The 22,693-nt window shown below is 40.6% G+C and overlaps 1 protein-coding gene across 1 annotated transcript in view; it reads right to left on the bottom strand.

Moving 5' to 3' along the window:
* The window catches only part of gpr137c (G protein-coupled receptor 137c), a 48,447-nt gene extending 26,210 nt beyond the window's left edge, over positions 1-22,237 (bottom strand). The window contains exon 1 of the mRNA XM_072688994.1: positions 21,436-22,237. Coding sequence (XP_072545095.1) covers positions 21,436-21,828 — 393 coding nt within the window. The 5' untranslated portion in view covers positions 21,829-22,237. The remainder of the gene's footprint in view (positions 1-21,435) is intronic.
* Positions 22,238-22,693: the final 456 nt, after the last annotated feature.

Below are 22,693 nucleotides of genomic sequence, written 5' to 3'. Positions count from 1 at the left end.
AGCAGAAAATGTGTGTGTGTGTGTGTGTGTGTGTGCGTCTACCCCGTCTGGCTGTGTGTTTACAGCACAGCAGGCTCCACCGGGACATGCAGTATTAATGTGTGGAGTAAAGCAGAAGAAAAGCACCCAAAATAAACAGTGAAAGTGTGCTGGGCCGTGTGCCGTCCCGCGAGAAAGCAGCAGGCCCGAGAGAGGCCCGAGCACTCGCTTTCACTCAGGCCTCGCTTTCACCGCTCCAGCTACGCTAAAAACGACCATGGGGAAGTGGGTTTTGGGTGCTGTTACACCCTCAATGTTCAGGGCTGTTCAACTGCAACTGCTAAAAAAAAAGCTTTTGCTGACAAAAATATTGGGACACCTGCTCATTCGTGGTTTCTTCCGAAATTCGATTTAGCCGGGTCGATTAGCTGTGTCTCATTAGGAATAGCGGTGGTAGACCTAGCGATAACGGCTAGCTGACCTGGAGGGTCGATTTGGAGGGCCGCTCTACGACATTCATAGCTCATAGTTTCAGTTTATATGTAGCTTCTAATCTGTGTGTATTTCCCAGAGCTCTGCACACCCCCCCCACCCCCCACACACACACACACACAAATCCAGCATGCAAAATAAGGTCAGTGGTGTGTCCTGCTGCTGAATACAAGCCTCCCTCTCTGATGGAGAGTCAGCCAGGCCACAGACCTGCCAGTGCAGGAGAGTGTGCTTTCAGATTTGTTTGGCAGGAAGAGGACTGGACGGATGCAGAGCAGAGGAGGTTCAGCACTGTGACCAGCATGCAGAGAGGGAAGGAAGAAAGGAAAACTGGGGCCTGGATCCTAAAGCATGGTGTGATATCTGTTCCCATGACTCCTAATAAGCAGGTCAGCGCAGTATGGGCGAGCTTCCCACGTAAGGATTAAGGGTAGACTGGGACTGAACTGCAGGGCTAATGAAAAACGACCACTGAAAATTCGTCTTAGTCCAGGCTTAGACTCAATCCGAGTCCGGGAAACCGGCCCTATCAGCATTAACAGCGAGAGAGGGACACGCTTGCTAGAAATCTTTACAAAGTAAATGCAGTATATGTCCAAATGTTTGTGGACACTGCTTCTAATGAATGCATTCAGCTAATTTGCTGCTGACACAGATGTGCAAATGCACACACATACAGCTTGTCTAGTCCCTGTCGGCACAATGCCAGGCGTGGGCTAGAGGGGGCATAGAGGAGCTGTGGAGCAGTGGAAGAACTGTGTTCTCTGGAATAATGGATGGTGCTTCATGCAGTACTTTAGGGATTAATACAATCAAATCCTTACAGCAATGTTCTAAAAACTAGAGGAAAAGCAGAATAAATTAAGAATATAAAAAAAGTTTCTGAAAAAAAACAATGAATGAGCAAGTATTCCAATACTTTAGTATAGTGTAGGTATTAAAATAAATAAATAAATAAATAATAATAATAATAATACATATATATATATATATATATATATATATATATAAAAATTTTATTATAGGTATATTATAATTATATAAATGTAATATATATCATTTTTATTATATAAAAAACTTTTGTAATTTATTATTTATTTTAAACATATTTAAAATAATTTTAAAAATTGCACCATTAAATAACTATGCACCTATTTTGTTTTTTAAAATGGTTTTAACATTAATATTTTGCTACTTTGACCCAGACTGAAACATCTTTGCTCCAATAAAATGATAAAATGTGATCAATTACGTGTTTTTATAAATAATTGTAATATATTGTTTACATTCACATCTGTTCAACCTTATTAATAATTTTGAGCAATATATTACCATCCTCCAGCTTTGTCGTAATTACTGTAATTATTTATTTATAATTATATATCGTAACTATAAAAAGGAATTTTTTAAAGAGGTAACACTTGTTTATTACGTAACCATAGAAACAAAGACTGATGGTAGCAACGATATGTGCACATACACACTCCTTCATAAAGGCCTGAAGCCACACTTTAAACACTTCCATAATTCAATAATTAAACACGACCATGAAACTAACTAAAAAGGTGGGAGATGTGTGTGTGTGTGTGTGTGTGTGTGTGTGTGTGTGCTCTACACACACTTCCTGCACGCTGTTTACTTCTTTCGGTCACTCACAAAAGAGCCAAGAAAGAGAAAAGCGAGAGGGAACAGAGAACAGAGCACTTGGCTGAGCTGCTGCTGCTGCTGTGGCGGCGGAGGCCGGTGGGAGGGTGAGGGTGTTGGGGCGGTCGACTCTCACCCTGACCCCGGCACCCACATTTCTCCCTTCCTCAAAATGTATTTCTGCTGGGAGATGTCATCTCCGCGTCGCCCTGACTCATATTCCTGAGCGTGAGCGAGGCCGTGGTGTACGGTCACGAGATTCTCCGAGGAAAAAAATAATGGCCAACCCTGCGGCCCTTCTTCCCCTTTCCTGCAAAACCCCTCAGTGAGTAAGACCTCGTCACTCAGACGAGCCCGTCAGCACCAAGGAAAAGCTTACGTAACCGTTAGCCGTTAGCCATTAGCCATTAACCCTCAGTAGATATTGCTCAATAAGGACAGCTGGCCTGAGCTCTACAACAGCCTGGTACAGGACACAGTAATACAGGGCCGGCCCAAGCTTTTATGGGGCCCTAAGCAGAGTTTCATTTGGGCCCCCTTTCTTACCACCACTTTAGAACCAGATGCTTCATCATTACATAGGGAGCGAGAGATATTGAGCAATATTCTGAAGCGTCCGGGCCGTGAATATCTGCATTTGATTGCATTGATTGACCTAGTATCAGTAAACCAACTATGAAAATACATTTAAAATTATATACAAATTTGAACATATAAAAATTAATTTTACTGTGTAATACCATTTCACTTTATTATTCAATATTATTTTTTAAATATATAATTTTTATCATGACATCTTGGTGCTCTTGGGGGCCCCCTGGTGGCGTGGAGCCCTAAGCAGATGCGTAATTTGAGCATGCCTTGGGCCGACTCTGCAGTAACACTACAGGACCTTACACTAATATGGCTCTATGGGTTCTGCAGCGTTACACAGCAGCAGTTCTGGAGAGAGGTTCTCCTCCTGCAGCTCCTCCACCAAACCTCCATAGTGCAGTAGCAGCAGCAGCGCTCCGGCCCGGAGTGGGAATGACGGAGATGCCGTTCTCCCCCTGTTACAGTCAGTGGAGGAACATCAGCAGGATCCTGAAGCTGCTGGTTTAAGGCAGCTGTTGGTTTAACCTCATAGTAAAAGTTCTGATTTCAGCAGAAGGCCGAACTTCCCGACAGGCAGCGACCGTCCCGCTGATTAGCTGATCCGACTCCAGGCCTGTCCGAAAGTGTTTACAGGGTGCAACTCATTATTTCCTGTTTTCCTTCTTGGTTATCAGGAGACAAACAGCCACCCTTTCACCACAAGCCTTCCTCCCGAGCGCCTGGTGTCATGAGACTCCAGGATTTTACACTCCTGCCTGTTTGTCCGGTTTGAGCTGGAAGTGTGTGTGTAGTGCGTACGCGCTCCGGCCAGCCCTGCTGCTGTTTTACAGCTGTTTGAACAAGATTATTAGGAAACAGCCTGATTGACCAGGTGTGTGTGTGTGTGTGTGTGTCTACAGGGGTAATCAAGGTGATGTTGATTCAGAGATGAAGGTCTGATCAATCAGTAAACACACTGCCTGAGGAAGATCAGGAATCAATCCATGTTAAACAGCTCGTCACACTCTCGCTTCCCAGACACACACACACACACACACACACACACACAGCTGTGCAGATTAGATTTTCTGGTGAGCTATTCCAGGAGATTCCGGCTACTGATCCAGGAACAACCGCAACACAGCTGACCTGTGGCTGGACGATCAGTCTACTGCCCAGGTCTGGAAACTGTGAAACTGTGAGCTTATGAAAGGCGAAGCAGAAGCACTTGGCCCTGAGGCCTCAGGTAGGCCCGGTAGAACCAGTGTGTGTGTTGTGCATGTGGTCTGGCACGGTGGTCTGCACAAGGTCCAGAGTCAAACAGCTCACATACCAACTAAGCAACACAGAAATACGCAATCACACACACACACACAAACACACACACACACACACACACACACACACACACACACACACACACTGCTCTGACGACATAATTAGTGCGAGAGGAAGGACCGACAGGATTCTCTCCACCATCAATACTACGTTATACCACCCCATGATTATTATATTATTATTATTATATTATAATATTAAGATTATTTTGCACATCTGAGCAGTAGATCAGTCTTATTTGGTGGTTCGTTTTAACTTTTATTAATAATTGAATCTAAAATAGTTCTGATCAGAGGAGGACGGGTCGGGCCCCCCTTGTGAGTCTTGGTTCCTCACAAGGTTCTTCCTTCAGCTCTGAGGGAGGTTCTCCTGCACGGTGGTCTTTGGCTGCTCACTGGGGGTCTTAGATGTCTTCTTATGTTGTTGATTGATTTGACTTGATTTGAGAGAAATCTGGTTCATAAATAATAAAATAATGTGTTTATTATGATTATAATGACGGATAATAATATTTCCCACATAAATTATTTTCCACATAATGTTTTAGCCACACTGCCTCACATTCTTACCCTCTCAGTTATTCCATTAATACGGTTTATACACTATTTACTTAATATATTACTATAAACTACTGCACATGATTTATGCTTTGTATCTTTATGAGTAAAGATCTCACTAAATTACAACATTACATATTATTCCCTTATATTACACTCTATTAATACATTCTATTAATACCCTTTAACAGTTTTGCACCATTACTCATTTCACACATGTCTACACTGCTGTGGTTATACAATATTTAATCTGTATAGTGCTGCATTCTGCTATTCTGTGAATAACACTGTAAAGGTCACTGTAGAGAAATGTCCTGGTATAGGCTGTGTGTACTGTGTGCACTACTGTTCTCTGTATGTTGTGTAGGAATTGTCTGTAAATTATATGTAGAGTAGCTGTATATTGTTAATACAAGAGAACTAATAACAGCTGGGACTAAATCCTTGAGTGTGTGAACATGGCCAATATTATATATATATATTATAAACAGTGAACGATATATATAATATACAATATGAACAGAACACTGACTGTGGACCATGGTATAATCCGTCTCAAGGTTCGAACGATATAAACGATATAACTGCCAGATTCGCATTATAGAGAAAAAGTGAAAAATGGCTGAAATGGAGATACAACATTTTTGCATGATGACGATAATAGAATCAGAATCCGATTTATATATATATATATATATTAGTAATTTGTCTACGTTTTTGTATCTGAGTGTCTTGCTGTCCCCTTGCTGCTGTGGCATTGAGAATGTCCCCACTGTGGGACTAATAAAGGATTATCTTATCTTATCTTAAGACATAAACCAGTCCTGAAGATGCTGAAGCTGATTTGGTTGATTTACTAAGTGATGAGTTGTGGGAGATATTGTCGTGTTTCTCACATCTTTCTGTTCATGTCGAAGTTTATTAAATAATAACCCCTGGCTAAACGTCACTGAGCTCCTGAGAGTCCCTCGAACCCACGTTGGGTACACTGGGTATAGAGGAAAGACATTTGTCCCCCAAAAGAAGCTGATCTGATCCCAGATTTTAGGCAATCTGAGAACTGTTCTTTACATTGTATCAGACTTTCATGAGGAACGGACCAACAGAAACGCTCCAAAACGGCTTACAGTAAAATCTTTTTACACTGGCCTCCATTTACAGTTCAACGTTTTTTTAAACTGCCGTTTTAGAGATACAAGGTTTTTGCTTGAGAAATGATACACATGAATATTTATATTTTATATAAAATAAAATAAACAATAATAAGCAATAATAAGCAATATTACAAATTTACATATACACCAATCAGCCATAACATTAGTACCAGCTAAAATTGAATAGTTCCCCCTTGTGCCACCACAACAGATCTGACCATTCGAGGCAAGACCTCTGAAGGTGTCCTGCTGTGGTATCTGGCACCAAGACTAACGTCAGCTCAGATCCTTTAAGTCCTATAAGTTGTGAGGTGGGTGGGGCCTCCATGAGCATCAGTGAGAGCCTTGCATGTCCATGACCCTGTCGCCGGTTCACCGGTTGTCCTTCCTTGGAGCATTTTTGGTAGGTACTGACCACTGCATACTGGGAGGAACACCCAACAAGACCTGCCTGATGTTTTGGAGATGTTCTGACCCAGTCATGGTCTAGAACCTCAAAGTGTCTCACTTTGTTTTTCCTGCTTCAGCACCTCCATCACCTTCATGACCTTCAAGAACTGACCGCTTCTTCACTCGCTGCCTAATATGTAGATCCACCCTTGACAGATGTAGCCACTGTAGACGAACACGATCAATAATTTCACCTTCAGTGGTGATAATGTTATGGTAAATTGGTGCTCCAACACACACAAATACACCAAACAGAAGTGCTTATTGGCTTATTTAATAAGAAGCCCCGCCTCTGTCTTTTACACAGATCAACACAGTAACCTCGTCTTCCTCCAGTCCAGCCTCACTCTGATTTATTTATTATATAAGCCTGAGTCAGCACTTTTACTTTACTCTCCCAAAGCACTGTGCTCACGTCGGTGGTGATTAATAAATAAATAAATAAATAAATAAATAAATAAAGATCATTACAGGCAGATCAGCAGGCCCGAACAGGCAGGGAGTTACAAAGTAGCCAGATTTGACCTCTGACCTCCTGAACACTCGGCTATTGTTGCTGTACAGCTGAGCGGCTGAGGCTCTAGTAGCCCGGCCTCATTACCTACTTCTGCCCTTTATTAGACCAGCAAATCTGTAATACCTACAGAGCTCAGCTCAGCCAAGGAAAACTCTGGCCTAGTTACACACTAACAACACACACACACACACACACACACATGTATCACTGCTGTCCTGCAAAAACCTTGCATCTCCATTTTTGACATTTTCACATTTTACATAATGTGAATCTGGCAGTTGTTCTTTAAGAGGTGTCAAAATTTGATGAATGGACCAATAGAAAATTATTTTTTCTTTTTTACCTTGATTTATTTGATACATACACACACACACACCAATATAAATATATAAATAATAAATTAATAAACAACATTAACATCAAATTAATCTCTGTAAAATTCTGAGCTTTAGTTCTAATAATACTTAAAACTATTTGAATTCTTGTGGATTTTATAATTGTATGTTTTTAAAGGGTGTGCATGTGAGTGTCCAAAGTGGAGACAAGCAGACTGCGTTATCCCTCTTAAGGCCTTCATGAGGGGCAGAACTGGACGCTCTACGGCCCTGTGGACGGTCTTGGTAGCGCACATGTAAAGTCAGTGAGTCTCTGAGTCCAGAGAAGCCTGAAGGCGGTTTGCTTTTGTAAGATATGGGCCATTTAAAGGGCAAATATGCCGCATATGGGGGCATTTGGGCACTTTCCGATGCTGCGCTGTGCAGCACTGCAATCTAATTAATCAGCAGACTCTACGCTGAGCGCAGACAGGCGGGATCAGTGTGTAGGCAGGGCTGAGAGGGAATACAGCATTCCGCCATGTTCTAATGGAGCACGTTTACAGTAGTGCGGGGGCGATGCGACTGTTTGGCCGGCTATTAAAGAGATTCCTCAGCTAGCTGCATTAATGACCCCACTTTCCAGCTCAACACAAGCCGAGTTAACCTTTATAGCAGAAAATGCTGCTTATGTGAAAATCAGCTTTAGCTTTCTGATCTAATCCCACACTGGTAAAGGTATGAGATCCTTGAGGAACTTTTGGAGGTTCTTCATTGTGAAATTTTTGCTTTGAGGAACCTTCAAGGAACCTTTTTCTACAAAACATTTGTCAAAGCACCTTAGGAGGATCCCCCACAGATTAGGTTGACTTTGGCCTACCTGCAGGAATCACTCGCCTCACACTGGGGAATTTCAGCCAGAGGGGTCAGGAACCTTACTTACGTAGAAATGTTGGTTATATATACTTTACTTTTTCACACCGAAGAACCTCCAAAAGTTCTCCAAACGTTCCTCAAAGTTCTTATACCTTTAACAGCGATTCCCCTCCCTCAACCAAGACATGTTCAGTGTCTGAAGTTTGCTTTTTTAGAGCTCCAATCTGAATACAGTGCCCATAAAAAGTATCCACCCTTTTATTGCTTTGATAAATGTAATAATCGCCATCATAATTAAAACATAATGAAAACTCAGTCATAGGAAAAGCTGATTTCTATAAAGTAATGTCAATAAAATTAAAATATATACTGTTAAATGTATATAAAAACGAGATCTGCATAAATATTCACCAAATAATAATAAATAATAAATATTAATTAAAAAAAAAATACAGCCATCACCTTGTAGAGCAGAGTGAACTCCCTAACCCTTTCTATAGTTCTATACTTTCTATAGCCCTATACTCTACAGCCCAATACTCTACAGCCCTATACTTTCTATAGTTCTATACTTTCTATAGCCCTATACTCTACAGCCCTATACTCTACAGCCCTATACTTTCTATAGCCCTATACTCTACAGCCCTATACTTTCTATAGCCCTATACTCTACAGCCCTATACTTTCTATAGTTCTATACTTTCTATAGCCCTATACTCTACAGCCCTATACTCTACAGCCCTATACTTTCTATAGCCCTATACTCTACAGCCCTATACTTTCTATAGTTCTATACTTTCTATAGCCCTATACTCTACAGCCCTATACTCTACAGCCCTATACTTTCTATAGCCCTATACTCAACAGCCCTATACTTTCTATAGTTCTATACTTTCTATAGCCCTATACTCTACAGCCCGATACTCTACAGCCCTGAACTTCCTATAGCCCTATACTCTACAGCCCTATACTTTCTATAGTTCTATACTTTACAGCCCTATACTCTACAGCCCTATACTTTCTATAGCCCTATACTCAACAGCCCTATACTTTCTATAGCCCTATACTCTACAGCCCTATACTTTACAGCCCTATACTTTCTTCAGCCCTATACTCTACAGCCCTATACTTTCTACAGCCCTATACTTTCTACAGCCCTATACTTTCTACAGCCCTATACTCTACAGCCCTATACTTTCTATAGCCCTATACTTTCTATAGCCCTATACTCTACAGCCCTATACTTTCTACAGCCCTATACTTTCTACAGCCCTATACTTTCTACAGCCCTATACTTTCTACAGCCCTATACTCTACAGCCCTATACTCTACAGCCCTATACTCTACAGCCCTATACTTTCTATAGCCCTATACTTTCTATAGCCCTATACTCTACAGCCCTATACTTTCGACAGCCCTATACTTTCGACAGCCCTATACTGTCTATAGCTCTATACTTTCTATAGTTTTATACTTTCTACAGCCGTATACTTTCTATATAATGTATAGAAATAAGAGATCTGCATAAATATTCACCCCATATTTTTAAAGAGACCGGCCTAATTCTACAGAGCTCCAGCTGGCAGTTCCAGTGCTGGTAGTCTCACGGTCAGTGAAGTGGGGATCAGCTGAGTCTCAGGTTATTGTAGTATAAAGACCTGTCTGGAAGCTCCAGTGACTGGTTAATCAAAGACTAAAGGACACTCCACACAGCTCTGAGAAAAGCTGGGATACCAAAAAAAAGCTGAGCTCCATCCATTCATGGTGGAGGGATACATGTAGGGTATAGCTGAGGGACTGGAGACTAGTGAGGGAGGCCACCACAACACCTAGACTACTCTGAGGGAGTTAAAAGCTTCAGGAGCTGAGGCACTGTTGTAAAACAAAAGGACAAAAGTATAGGGACACCTGCTTCTGTTATAGATTATTCTGAAATCGAGGGTATTAAAAGAGCTGATCCTGCTTTTGTTGGAGTAACTGTCTCTACTGTCCAGAGAAGAAGACTTTCAACTAGATTTTGGAAGAGGAGCATTGTTGTGAGGATTTGCTTGCATTTAGTGATGCGGATTTAGGTCTAATTTACACGGCCAGTGGGTTTTTGCTTCATGGACTCTTCCTGTGCAAAACAGACTCTGAAATCTATGTGCAAAGACTGTCGACTGTTTAACCAAGATTACATGAACAGCTGTACACCACCTGATGAATAGTTCAATAATTCAATAAATCAAAAGACGTTTATCTGAAGCTAATCAACATTTGAAGTTGCTTAAATATGTTTTGCTGCACTACACAAGCCTGTTTTCCTCAGTATTATTATTACTGCAATTATTGGACTATTATTATTGTTATTATTTGACTATTATACAATGTTATTATTATTTTTAGTATTTATTTTGTGTTATTTCTTTATTAATAACTCTTCAACCAGCATTTTAAATGGATTTTAATGGAATTTCCAATATTCCCAAAATACATACATAAAGGATGTAAAGGTTTTGGTGGGTTTGGTGTGAAACGGTCAGTTCTAGGAAAACATACCCAGTCAGAACTGGAGTTCTACACTGGAGGTGAATGATGGTGAAGCAGACGTCTGAAGTTCTAAAAGCTCCCTCATAGAAAGTTCTTCCACCTGATGGTGATGAAGACCTGATGCCTGATGCCTTAGACACTGTTCTACCAGAGCTTTGAGTAGGGTTTGGGCCTGAAGCATCTTGGAAAATCCATTCAAGGTAAAGGGATACATGATATACAGCCAGAGGTGATTATTCTTCAGACTTTTTCCTTCTACTTCTCACATTTTCACCCAATGATCTGAACTTTCTCCTCCTTACATTTTAAAATCAGCCTCGTTCCTCCTATTTCATTTCCCTTTGATTTCATTCCGGCTCGTCATCAATAAAAACCCTCTCCAGATAAATCTCTCCATCCGGAAAGTGAGAGTCTGATCCTGATTGGATGAGAAGTATAAACAGACACCATTCTGACTCCCTATTGGTTTATAAGAGATCATCACACCTGCACACGTCCCGTCCCTCTCCAGCGAGCTCACAGCAGACGTCTGTAGTCTAGTATGAAGACTGTGTCCGTGGCAGAGACTCAAGAGAGCTGCAGTGAAACGTCCCGACTGAGCCCCACATTTACACTCCAATAAAGCTTATTGATCACACGCCTCTGAAGTCTGACTTTCTGCAGCTTTACAGAACTTCTAGACAACGACTCCTCATATTTTCCTCCATGAAGCTCATGTTGATGCTCAGTAGAGCACAGAGACGCTCCTTTAATAGAGCTGATATTACTGAAATGCTTCATTTTCAATGGGCAGATCTGCAGCTGAAACAGGAGCCTAGTGCAGCCCAACATTTTTAACATCAACATTTTAATAGATCATTCTCCTCATTATGGCTTTTAGAGAAATTGGTTTTTTTTCATCCACCTCCTAGAGGAAAAAAGGATGTGGAGAGCAGAGAAAGTTGCACTAGGTGGGACGAGTCTTATTTAAAGTTTTAGACTGTGATCACCAGAACCTCACACCCGTCTGTAAGCTATATACAGCCACCGCCTTTTAGAGCAGAGTGAACTCCCTATCCTTTTCTATAGTTCTATATTTTCTACAGCCCTATACTCTACAGCCCTAAACTTTCTACGGCCCTAAACTACCTACAGGTATATACTTTCGATAGTCCTGAACTTTCTATAGCTCTAAACTTTCTATAGTCCTATACTTTCTACAGTCCTATACTTTTTATAGCCCTAAACTTTCTATAGTCCTATACTTTCTATAGTTATATACTTTCTACAGCCCTACACTTTCTACAGCCCTACACTTTCTATAGGTCTATACTTTCTGTAGCCTTAAACTTTCTACAGCCTTATACTTTCTATAACCATATATTTAATATTGCCCTAATCGTCTACAGCCCTAAACTTTCTAAAGCCCTAAAGTTTCTACAGCCCTATACTTTTCTATAGGTCTATCCTTTCTATAGGTGTATACTTTCTACAGCCCTATACTTTCTATAACCATATACTTTATATTGCCCCAATCATCTACAGCCCTAATCTTTCTACAGCCCTATAGTTTTTATAGCCCTATACGTTCTATAGCCCTAAAGTTTCTACAGCCCTATGCTTTCTACAGCCCTATACTTTCTACAGCTCTTACCAGTATAAACGCAAGAAATGTTAATAACTACACTTATTAGCTGACAGAATTAATATATATTACATGTTTAATGTTATACTCCAGTATTTATAGTGAAACAGTGATTTACCGGTCAGTTCTCAGAGCTCATTGCTCTTAAACCTAAATAAACAGCAGAAACTTACAGTTATAAAGAGCCACATCATGGAAAACTGAATTTCCCTTCACTTTCTAAAATAATCAGTTTTGCAGAAATATATAAATAATATTCGAATCCTGCATTCGAACTGCCATATTTACAGATCATATTTCTGCCTATTCAGCCTACCACAGTATAGCCCCACCCACTCATACTAACATTTTACAGGAGTGTTTAGATTCTGAGAGCTTTTAAATATGGCACAGCCAATCTTAATCTTAATTAAAGAGGTCAATGACTCGCAGTGCCTGGACCCCAAATATTGCCAATTGCGATTTATACAGATGGTTACAGGCCACAGAAATGCTCGACATCACATTTCAGACTAATCTAAACGAAGGCCGTTCAGGAGAGTCACCAGTTCACCAAGTACAGTGACTTTGACTTTTGATTTTTCTGCATAATGCAAACAGGTGTCATTCAATGCAACCAAAATTGCAGAAAGCCGTGACTTTGTGTATGATGAAGAGAGTCTGGATTGGATTATACGATATTAAACACTATAAAACAGTCATTTTAAGAAAAGTCTTGAATAAACGAAACGAAACTAAACTAAAGCAAATCACGTTTACTGTCACGTCACATTACACAGGTATAAAGGTGAGTGAAAAACTTGGGTGCATCGTCCCTCACAGTGGTACAAAAAAGACACATATTTACACATGAACTTATACTATAGATACACACACATACACACACTATACACACTCTCTATTTACAGTATTACACTGGTTTAAGCAGTGAAATGTACAGGTTTAATATCATCTGAATGTTTACACTCAGGATGGGTGTAGTTCAGGTGTAGTGTGGGTGGGTGGGGGACTGAGCATAGGGTCTCCAGTAGTAAGTACAGGGTGCAGAGTGTGTTTGTGTGTGTATGGGGAGGAGGTGTGATGATACAGGTGAGATCCACAGTCTACAAGCTATTGTTCATTCAGCAGTCGAACTGCTTGAGTCCAGAATGTCTGATTATAGAAATTGATACAGAAAATAAAGGGATTTTAGTGAACTGATTCATCAGCAACTCATCTGATCTAAACTGTGGAGCTGGATTATTAATACTAACATAAAGATCAGATCGGACTCAGCGCTAAGAGACTTGGGTCGGAAAATGACCTAAATATGATAATATTTCATCATCACTGGTATCATCACTTCCCCTGGGTGTCCGAACAGCAGAGTCCAACGCTCGCTGTCCTCAAACTCAGACTGAAGACCCTCCTCTTCTGAGAGTACTCAGGCGAAGAGAAGAGTACTATGGTCTCCATATTGACTTGTGTTTAGTAGAGTCTAAGATTAGAGGAGCTTTAATTTTGGTCTATTTAAACTAGCTGAGGTTATTCTTGAGTAAATAGCAAAGCGCTTTATGGATAAGAGCGTCTGCTAAATGCCATAAATGTAAATCTCATCCCACTGCTCTGTATTCTAATTACAGTCTAATTTTATCAGCCGTATTTGATTGATTGTACCCCCTAAATCGTTCATTATAGCAATCACTAAATTAAAAAAGACGCCTTCGTTAAACATGACTCTGCTGTTTTGCTGGTCCACAAACCTCAGAACCGGAACCATAGTGACGTCAAGTCCAGTGAAGCAGAACCACATTGCCACATCACTGCAACACCAATAACAGGCCAGACACTCGCGTTTCCTCGCATCAGAACAAACCCCAGATATACATTAAACAGCCCCTCGGGGGGCTGATCTCGGGGGTCTGATCTCTAACACACTCTGGGTCTGATAGTTTTCCCCCCTGGCGGATCAGAACCGGAGCGGATGGTGTTTTCGTCTGAGCCAGAGCTGCCGCACAGCCCCTTTTGTGGAGCCTGGAATAGCACAGGAGCGGAGAGGGTGATGTAATGCTCCTGCAGGTGCTTCTGATTGGCTTTCCCTTCAGATGCCAACCGGAGCAGCCGGGCAGTGTCAGCGCTTTCCCTACAGCTCAGACTGGAGCACAGCGGCACGGACAAAACACCGACCCGGTGAGGGATTACATCGCTATATGCTTTGCAATATATAACAACAAGGGGGCGTGGCTAAAGGTAGACTATTTATTATTCATTATTAATTTCCAAAACATAAATCCCACGACTCCTTAAAGCTCCAACAGAGACTCAGATTGGTGCATTGGGAGCATCCTGACCAATGAGAAGTGTGATCCGTTATGCTAATTTGCATACTGCAGCCGAAAGGGGTTCTACTAAACCCAGAACTACATAGAACCCTTATTGAAAAGCATATATGGTTCTCGCAGGGCACATATTTCAATGGTTCTAAATAAAACCTAAAGGGGTTCTTTAGTAAAGTCAATGGTTCCATATGGAACCACAACAACTTAAGGAACCATTTGAATGTTTACAGGTTCTTAGCAGCCGTGGAAATAATGTCGAAGCCGTGGTGTAAATAAGGTGGTTCTCTAAAGCACCAAAAAGGGTTCTGTTTCAAACAACCTTTTGGTCCAACGTTTTTGGGTTCTTTAGTAAAGTCAAATGGTTCCATACAGAACCAAAACAACTCAAAAGAACTATTTGAAGGTTTACAGGTTCTTCACACACTGAAATAATGAAGAAACCGTGGTGTAAATAAGGTGGTTCCACTATTCAAAAGGGTTCCATCAACCCAGAAAACCCAGTAGTGCATAGAACCTTAAGTAGAGGCAATATTGGTTTTTTTTTTAATATAGAACCACAACAACACAAAGACCCATTTGAATGTTTATATGGTTCTTCGCAGACTGAAATAATGAAAACACTGTGGCGTAAATAAGGTGGTTCTATAAAGCACCAAAAAGGGGTTCCACTATTCAAAAGGGAAAAATACAATATTGCATAGAACCTTTTATTTAGAACCACACCAACTCAAAGAACCATTTGAATGTTTACAGGTTCTTTGCAGACAAAAATAATGAAGAAGCCGTGGTGTAAATAAGCTGGTTCCACTATTCAAAAGGGTTCCATCAAAGAAAACCCAGTATTGCATAGAACCTTATATAGAGGCAATGTTTATTTTTAAATATAGAACCACAGCAACTCAAAGAACCATTTGAATGTTTATATGGTTCTTTGCAGAGTGAAATAATTAAAAAGCTGTGGCGTAAATAAAGTGGTTCTATAAAGCACCAAAAAGGGGTTCCACTAAGGGGAAACCTCAGTAATGCACAGAACCTTTTATATAGAACCACACCAACTCAAAGAACCATTTGAATGTTTATATGGTTCTTTGCCAAGTTAAATGGATGGGAACCAGTGGTGTAGCTATGGCTCTTTAAGGAATTGGCACCAAAAAGGGTTTCTGCTCTTGATACAAGCCTTAGAACCACTTTTTGCATCACCTTTAAAAATGAAACAGGGGTTCTTTAGTAAAGACAATGGTTAGAACCACAGCATTGCAAAGAACCACTTGAATGTTTACCCTGGGCTTTGCACTGTTGAATGATGAGGAACCCGTGGTTCTATAAAGCACCAAAAAGGGTTCGGTTTCTATTTCAAACCATACTATATAGAACCTTTAGTAGAGGTAATGTTTTCATATAGAACCACAACAACTCAAGGAACCATTTGAATGTGTGTATGGTTCTTTCAAATGAGAGGAACCTGTGGTGTGGATAAGGTGGTTCTGTGATCACTAAAATGGGTTCTGCTGTTGTTATAATCTGGGGAGACACTTTGAACAGGGGGTTCTCTAGTGAAGGCAAAGTTATAAATAGAACCTCAACAACTCAAAGAACTGTTTATATGGGTCTTGGCATTGAAGGACGAGGTGGAACCTGTGGTGTATAAACTGTATGGTTCTATAGAATACCAAAGAGGGTTCTGCTATTGATACAAGCCTTGGGACCACTATCTGGTATACCTTTAAAAAAAAGAAAAGTGGGGTTCTTTAGTGAAGGCAAAGTTCTAAATAGAACCACAACCCAAAGAAGCATTTAAATGTTTACAAGGTTCTTGACACTGTAAAAAGATGGGGAACCTGTGGTGTATACACTGTGTGGTTCTATAGAATACCAAAGGGGGTTGATGTGAGCTTTGGAACCACTTTCAGGTTCTGGTTTACCTAAAAAATGAGGTTCTAGCAGCATTTCAAAGAACCATCTGAATGTTTTTACGGTTCTGCGACTGTTGGACGTGTTGGACAGTGTGAGGAAGAAACCAGCTCAGCTCATTTTCATCAGCAGAAACTTCAACAAGTCAAAGTACTGAGAGCACTGAGAGACCAGCAGCACAGCGGACTGACCGTCAGCGCGTCAGTCGGGTCTGATCGGGCCCTGCGCTCCGTGTGCTGACCACAGGAGAAGGAAAACGCCAGGTCAGCAAATCCTGACTGATATCTGGGCTGGAGGTCAGGTCACAAAGCAAGAACAGGTCACGGCACGAAGCTACTGGGTTTCCAGTCAGACGATCACTGAGCACCTCCACTGATTCTGATGTTCAGAACACTGATCTGAGTGATCAATCTGTCTGTTCTCCTAATGTCTTTTAATGTTTGGAATTTAGATTTAGAGCAATGATTCCAATTATTCTAGTTTTTAGCTTTAAAACTACTTCCACTTCAGTGATGATCATCTGTATTCATTATATTTTTACCTGCAGAATGTATATTGTAGGAGTAATTATTTGTGGTAATGTTTTTTTTAGGGTTTTTTACCTGCAGAATGTAAATTTGAAGGACGAATATTTATAGTAATTGTTTTTCTTAAGAATTTTCATCTTCAGAATATATATTTTAAGGGCAAACATTTGTGTTAATTGTTATTTTAAGTTTTATTACTCACATAATGTATATTTTAGGGGTAAATATTTGTGGTTATTGATTTTTTTTAGGGTTTTTTCCCTGCAGAATATATATTTGACGTATGCATACTTTTCTTAAGGTTTTTAATCTTCAGAATGTCCATTTTAAGGACAAATATTTGTGTTAATTGTTATTTTACATTTTATTACCCACATAATGTATATTTAAAGGGCAAATATAGTTTTTGTTTTAGGGTTTTTTACCAGCAGAATGTATATTTGAAGGACAAATATTTGTGGTTATTGTTTTTTAGGGGGTTTTATCTGCAAAATGTATATTTGAAGGATAAATATTTATGTTAATAAATGTTAATCTTAGGATTTGTTTACCCACAGAATATATATTTGAGGGATAAATATTTGTGTTAATTGTTTTTCTTACGTTTTTTTTTATCTTTAGAATGTATATTTTAAGGACAAATATTTTTGGTTATTGTTTTCTTTTGGTGTTTTATTACACACATAATGTATATTTGAAGGATAAATATTTATGTTAATCGCCAGTGCAATATTGTACACAGAGAGTATGTAAAGCGTGTGTATAGTATATGTATAGTAAGTAAGTTCTGATACTATTAATTACTTTTCTCAAGATATGTTGCCTTTAAAATGAATATTTCAGTAACAGAACTATCTATTAATGGACTTCTTTATGCTGTTTCACCTTCAGAGCAAAGTACACCACAGTTGTGCCAGAACTAGTCAGATGGTTGTGGTCATTCCTCTCCTCCCTGCTGCTCACTCTTAGTTTTACTGAACGGGGCTTGGCTATTTCACAGTGCAGAGTGGGATAAAGGCATTGGGATTTATCCCATACTTTGTTCCCTGTTGGCTGTCTGCCATCGGGAATTGACCCCAACAGCGGGTTAGAGCAGAAACCGATTTCGACCTCCAGCTGAGAGTCTGTCCCACAAACTCTGGACAGAAGGAGATAAAGCACACATGTACATGTAGAACCATGAGGACAATGTAAGTCTTTAAGTGCTTTTTAAATAATGGGAAGCCTGATGTGCATATATATATATATATATATAAAACTCATTATAGAACCTTTGAATGGTTCTGTACAGCACAAAAAAGGGTTCTACTGTGAACGATGAACTTTTTTAAAATCTTTTTGATTAACCCATTCTTCAAGTGCTCTTTATATACACATATTTACCAACATATACATATATATATATATATATATATATATATATATATACATATATATATATATATAAAATCATGACATTTTTAAGGTATATATATACACACACACACAGCATTTTTCCTTCTCCCGTAAAGTTGCCTCTTTGGAGATAAGAGTTTTTTTGCATGAAACTGATTCGACTAATTGCTTTGCTAAAAGTATTTATTTTGCTTTTAAAAGTAATATTTCAGAATACTTCGGAAGTCAGGAGTATAGCAAAGTATGGCACATGAATGAACACATATGCATATATACACATCATTTATAAAATAAATATTATTATTAAATATATATATATATATATATATATATATATATATATATATATATATATATACACACACTGTACAATTGTTATGTAATATATATATATATATATATATATATACACACACACACACACACATTATGTGTATATATGCATATGTGTTCATGCATGTGTGCCATAGACACAACTTCGCTATATTCCTGACTTCCGAATACATATATTCCAAATTATATATATAATTTTATATTATATATATATATATATAAAATGTCAACTCTGAGGAAGCTAACATGTATATATATTTTTGCACAGATAAATCATTGGGGTATCCACAGTATATGCACATTCTTTAAACAACCCTAAATTGAAATGATTCTACATAGCAACAAAAAGTGTGTAGAAAACACACCAATCACTACACCATTAAAACCAGGGTTCTTCAAGGGTTCTTCTGTAAATTGTTACATATAGAACCACAACAACTCAAACAGCCACATGAGTGATTATGAGTTAAATGATGAGAACCTAAGGTGTATATATGGATGGTTTCAGCACTCACATCACACCGTTTAAACTGGCAATCATGCAAATTCAATCCTACACATTAACTTTTCCCATTGTTCTCATTTTCCAGACAGATCTACGGCCGGCGGATTACACCCCTGACACACAGAGGGCGTTATTAATATCCTGCATGCTGGATCTCTGTCTTCTGGAGAAATCTGGATAACTAATATGGGCAGGCCTCCTTTATACGGTTCTCTGCACAAAAATGGTTCTGCTATTGTTACAAGCCTGGAAACCAGTGGTCTAAAAATAAAAGGGGGGTTCTTCAGTAAAGGCCTTATTTATGTAGAGAACCACAACAACTCAACCAGCCGCACCTGTGGTTCTGTACAGCACCAAGGTTCTCCTACAGTCACTTTGTGGTCCAAAAGGAAAAGTGAGGTTCCTAAGTTAAGGCATAGGTTCTGCATAGAACCACAACAACTCAACCATCCACTTCAATGTTTATATGGTTCTACACAGAGCTACATAATGAGGAATCGGTGGTTCTGTACAGAACCAAAAATGGTTCTGCTATTGTTACAAGCCTGGAAAGCACTGGTCTAACAATAAAAGGTGGGGTTCTTCAGTAAAGGCCTTATTTATGTAGAGAACCACAACAACTCAACCAGCCACTTCAGTGTTTATATGGTTCTAACAGAGTTTCATAATGAGGAATCTGTGGTTCTGTATAGTGCCACAAATGGTTCTCCTACGGTCATTCTGTGGTCCAAAAGGAAAAGTGAGGTTCCTAAGTTAAGGCATAGGTTCTGCATAGAACCACAACAACTCAACCAGCCACTTCAGTGTTTATTTGGTTCTACACAGAGCTACATAATGAGAAATCTGTGGTTCTGTACAGAACCAAAAATGGTTCTGCTATTGTTACAAGCTTTGAAAGCACTGGTCCAAAGGCAAAAGGTTCTTCAGCAAAGGTCTTACTTATGTAGAGAACCACAACAACTCAACCAGCCACTTCAACGTTTATATGGTTCTACACAGAGCTACATAATGAGGAATCTGTGGTTCTGTACAGAACCAAAAATGGTTCTGCTATTGTTACAAGCCTGGAAAGCACTGGTCTAAAGGGAAAAGGGGGGTTCTTCAGTAAAGGCCTTATTTATGTAGAGAACCACAACAACTCAACCAGCCGAATCTGTGGTTCTGTACAGCACCAAGAGAGGTTCTCCTACAGTCACTTTGTGGTCCAAAAGGAAAAGTGAGGTTCCTAAGTTAAGGCATAGGTTCTGCATAGAACCACAACAACTCAACCAGCCACTTCAGTGTTTATATGGTTCTAACAGAACTACATAATGAGAAATCTGTGGTTCTGTATAGTGCCACAAATGGTTCTCCTACAGTCATTCTGTGGTCCAAAAGGAAAAGTGAGGTTCCTAAGTTAAGGCATAGGTTCTGCATAGAACCACAACAACTCAACCAGCCACTTCAGTGTTTATATGGTTCTAACAGAGTTTCATAATGAGGAATCTGTGGTTCTGTATAGTGCCACAAATGGTTCTCCTACAGTCATTCTGTGGTCCAAAAGGAAAAGTGAGGTTCCTAAGTTAAGGCATAGGTTCTGCATAGAACCACAACAACTCAACCAGCCACTTCAACGTTTATATGGTTCTACACAGAGCTACATAATGAGAAATCTGTGGTTCTGTACAGAACCAAAAATGGTTCTGCTATTGTTACAAGCCTGGAAAGCACTGGTCTAAAAATAAAAGGTGGGGTTCATTAGTTAAGGCCTTACTTATGTAGAGAACCACAACAACTCAACCAGCCACTTCAGTGTTTATATGGTTCTACACAGAGCTACATAATGAGAAATCTGTGGTTCTGTACAGAACCAAAAATGGTTCTGCTATTGTTACAAGCCTTGAAACCACATTTTGGTCCAAAAACAAAAAAGTGGGATTCTTTAGTAAAGGCATAGGTTCTGTATAGAACCACAACAACTCAACCAGCCACTTCAGTGTTTATATGGTTCTAACAGAGTTTCATAATGAGGAATCTGTGGTTCTGTATAGTGCCACAAATGGTTCTCCTACAGTCATTCTGTGGTCCAAAAGGAAAAGTGAGGTTCCTAAGTTAAGGCATAGGTTCTGCATAGAACCACAACAACTCAACCAGCCACTTCAGTGTTTATATGGTTCTAACAGAGTTACATAATGAGAAATCTGTGGTTCTGTACAGAACCAAAAATGGTTCTGCTATTGTTACAAGCCTGGAAAGCACTGGTCCAAAGGGAAAAGGGGGGTTCTTCAGTAAAGGCCTTACTTATGTAGAGAACCATCTGTGGTTCTCTACAGCACCAAGAGAGGTTCTGCTAGTTAGACTGAATGTGATCTGCACTGAGGTTCGACCTCACCTAGCTCTGGACGCAGGTCTGGACTCACCTGTGCAAAATAGAGGTTGAGCAGACAGAGGGTGAAGAACTGCAGGCACACTGGGGAGCAGTAGAGGAGCCAGAAGGGCAGCGGCTGCAGCTGGCTGGCCTGGGACACGTTCCTGAAGTAGAAGGAGAAGAGCGTGGTCCTCAGGGCTGACCACAGCAGGCAGAGGAACAGGAAGACGCTCCGGTAGCTCAGCCGCTTGTGTCCGTAGTGCAAAATGAGCCAAAGTTGGGAGTAAACGAAGACGAAGAGCAGCGAGTAGAGAGCCGTGTAGATGGCGGTGAGACCCAGCTGCACCTGGGGGGAACCTGCAGCAGCAGCCCGGCTCGGCTCAGCAGGAGAACCCGCGACAGACGTGAGAACACTGACACTGACCTGGTTATCAAGTAACAGCATAGCGAAAACACACACACACACACACACACACACACACACACACACACACACACACACTCCCTCACACACACTCACGGCTGCACTGGCCTATTTAGGACGGGTTCTCCTCCTCGCAGCCCAGCAAAGATCTGGAAGTTCTCATAGGAGCCTAGGAGGAGAGAAGGTCTGAGAACTTGCTCCTGGATCTCCAGGATGGATGGATGGAGGAAAACATCTACAGAAGTGTCCCACTAAAAAAGTGCTCGAGCTGGGATGTGAAAAACAGACCAACAAGAGGAGGGGAGAGAAAAACAACACCAGAGACCCTCCAAACCCCCCCAGTCTCGGCACAGCAGCTCCTTCAGCGCAAAAAAACAACTCCTGAAAAAAGCGAGGATCTGGAGAAGCGCAATCAGCTGGGGCAGACTGCAGGCGAGGCCACGCCCACCCACCGGGACGGCCCCGCCCCCCGGCCAATAGCACTGAGCGGACGTGCGTCTCGACTCGAGCCCCGGTTGCACAAGTAGGGGACTACTTTCTAGGGGGCGAGAGTCTTGCAGTTGTTATGTGTCCAAATGTTTGTGGACACCCCGTCTGATGCTAAAGACACACTAGTACCTGTAGAGAGGAAGTACTGCCAATAGATTAGGACCCCCTGGAGCAGATCATCAACATCATGACCCTATCGGCACCATGCTGCTGCCTAATAAGGCCAGGCGTGGGCTAAATGAGGGGTGTGAAGCCCCCCAGCATTGAGCTGTGGAGCAGTGGGAATGTTCTCCAGTGTTCTCTGGAATGATGGACGGTGGTTGAGTTGGGAGGGGAGGGGGGTCAATGGTGATGAGACCAGGTGGGGTTTAACATGGGCCCCATGTAAGATTAAGGT

The sequence above is a fragment of the Salminus brasiliensis genome, chromosome 10, assembly GCF_030463535.1.
Source record: "Salminus brasiliensis chromosome 10, fSalBra1.hap2, whole genome shotgun sequence".
Classification (NCBI taxonomy): domain Eukaryota; kingdom Metazoa; phylum Chordata; class Actinopteri; order Characiformes; family Bryconidae; genus Salminus; species Salminus brasiliensis.
Note: the sequence above shows the minus strand (reverse complement) of the source record. Positions and strands in the feature narration are given on the sequence as shown.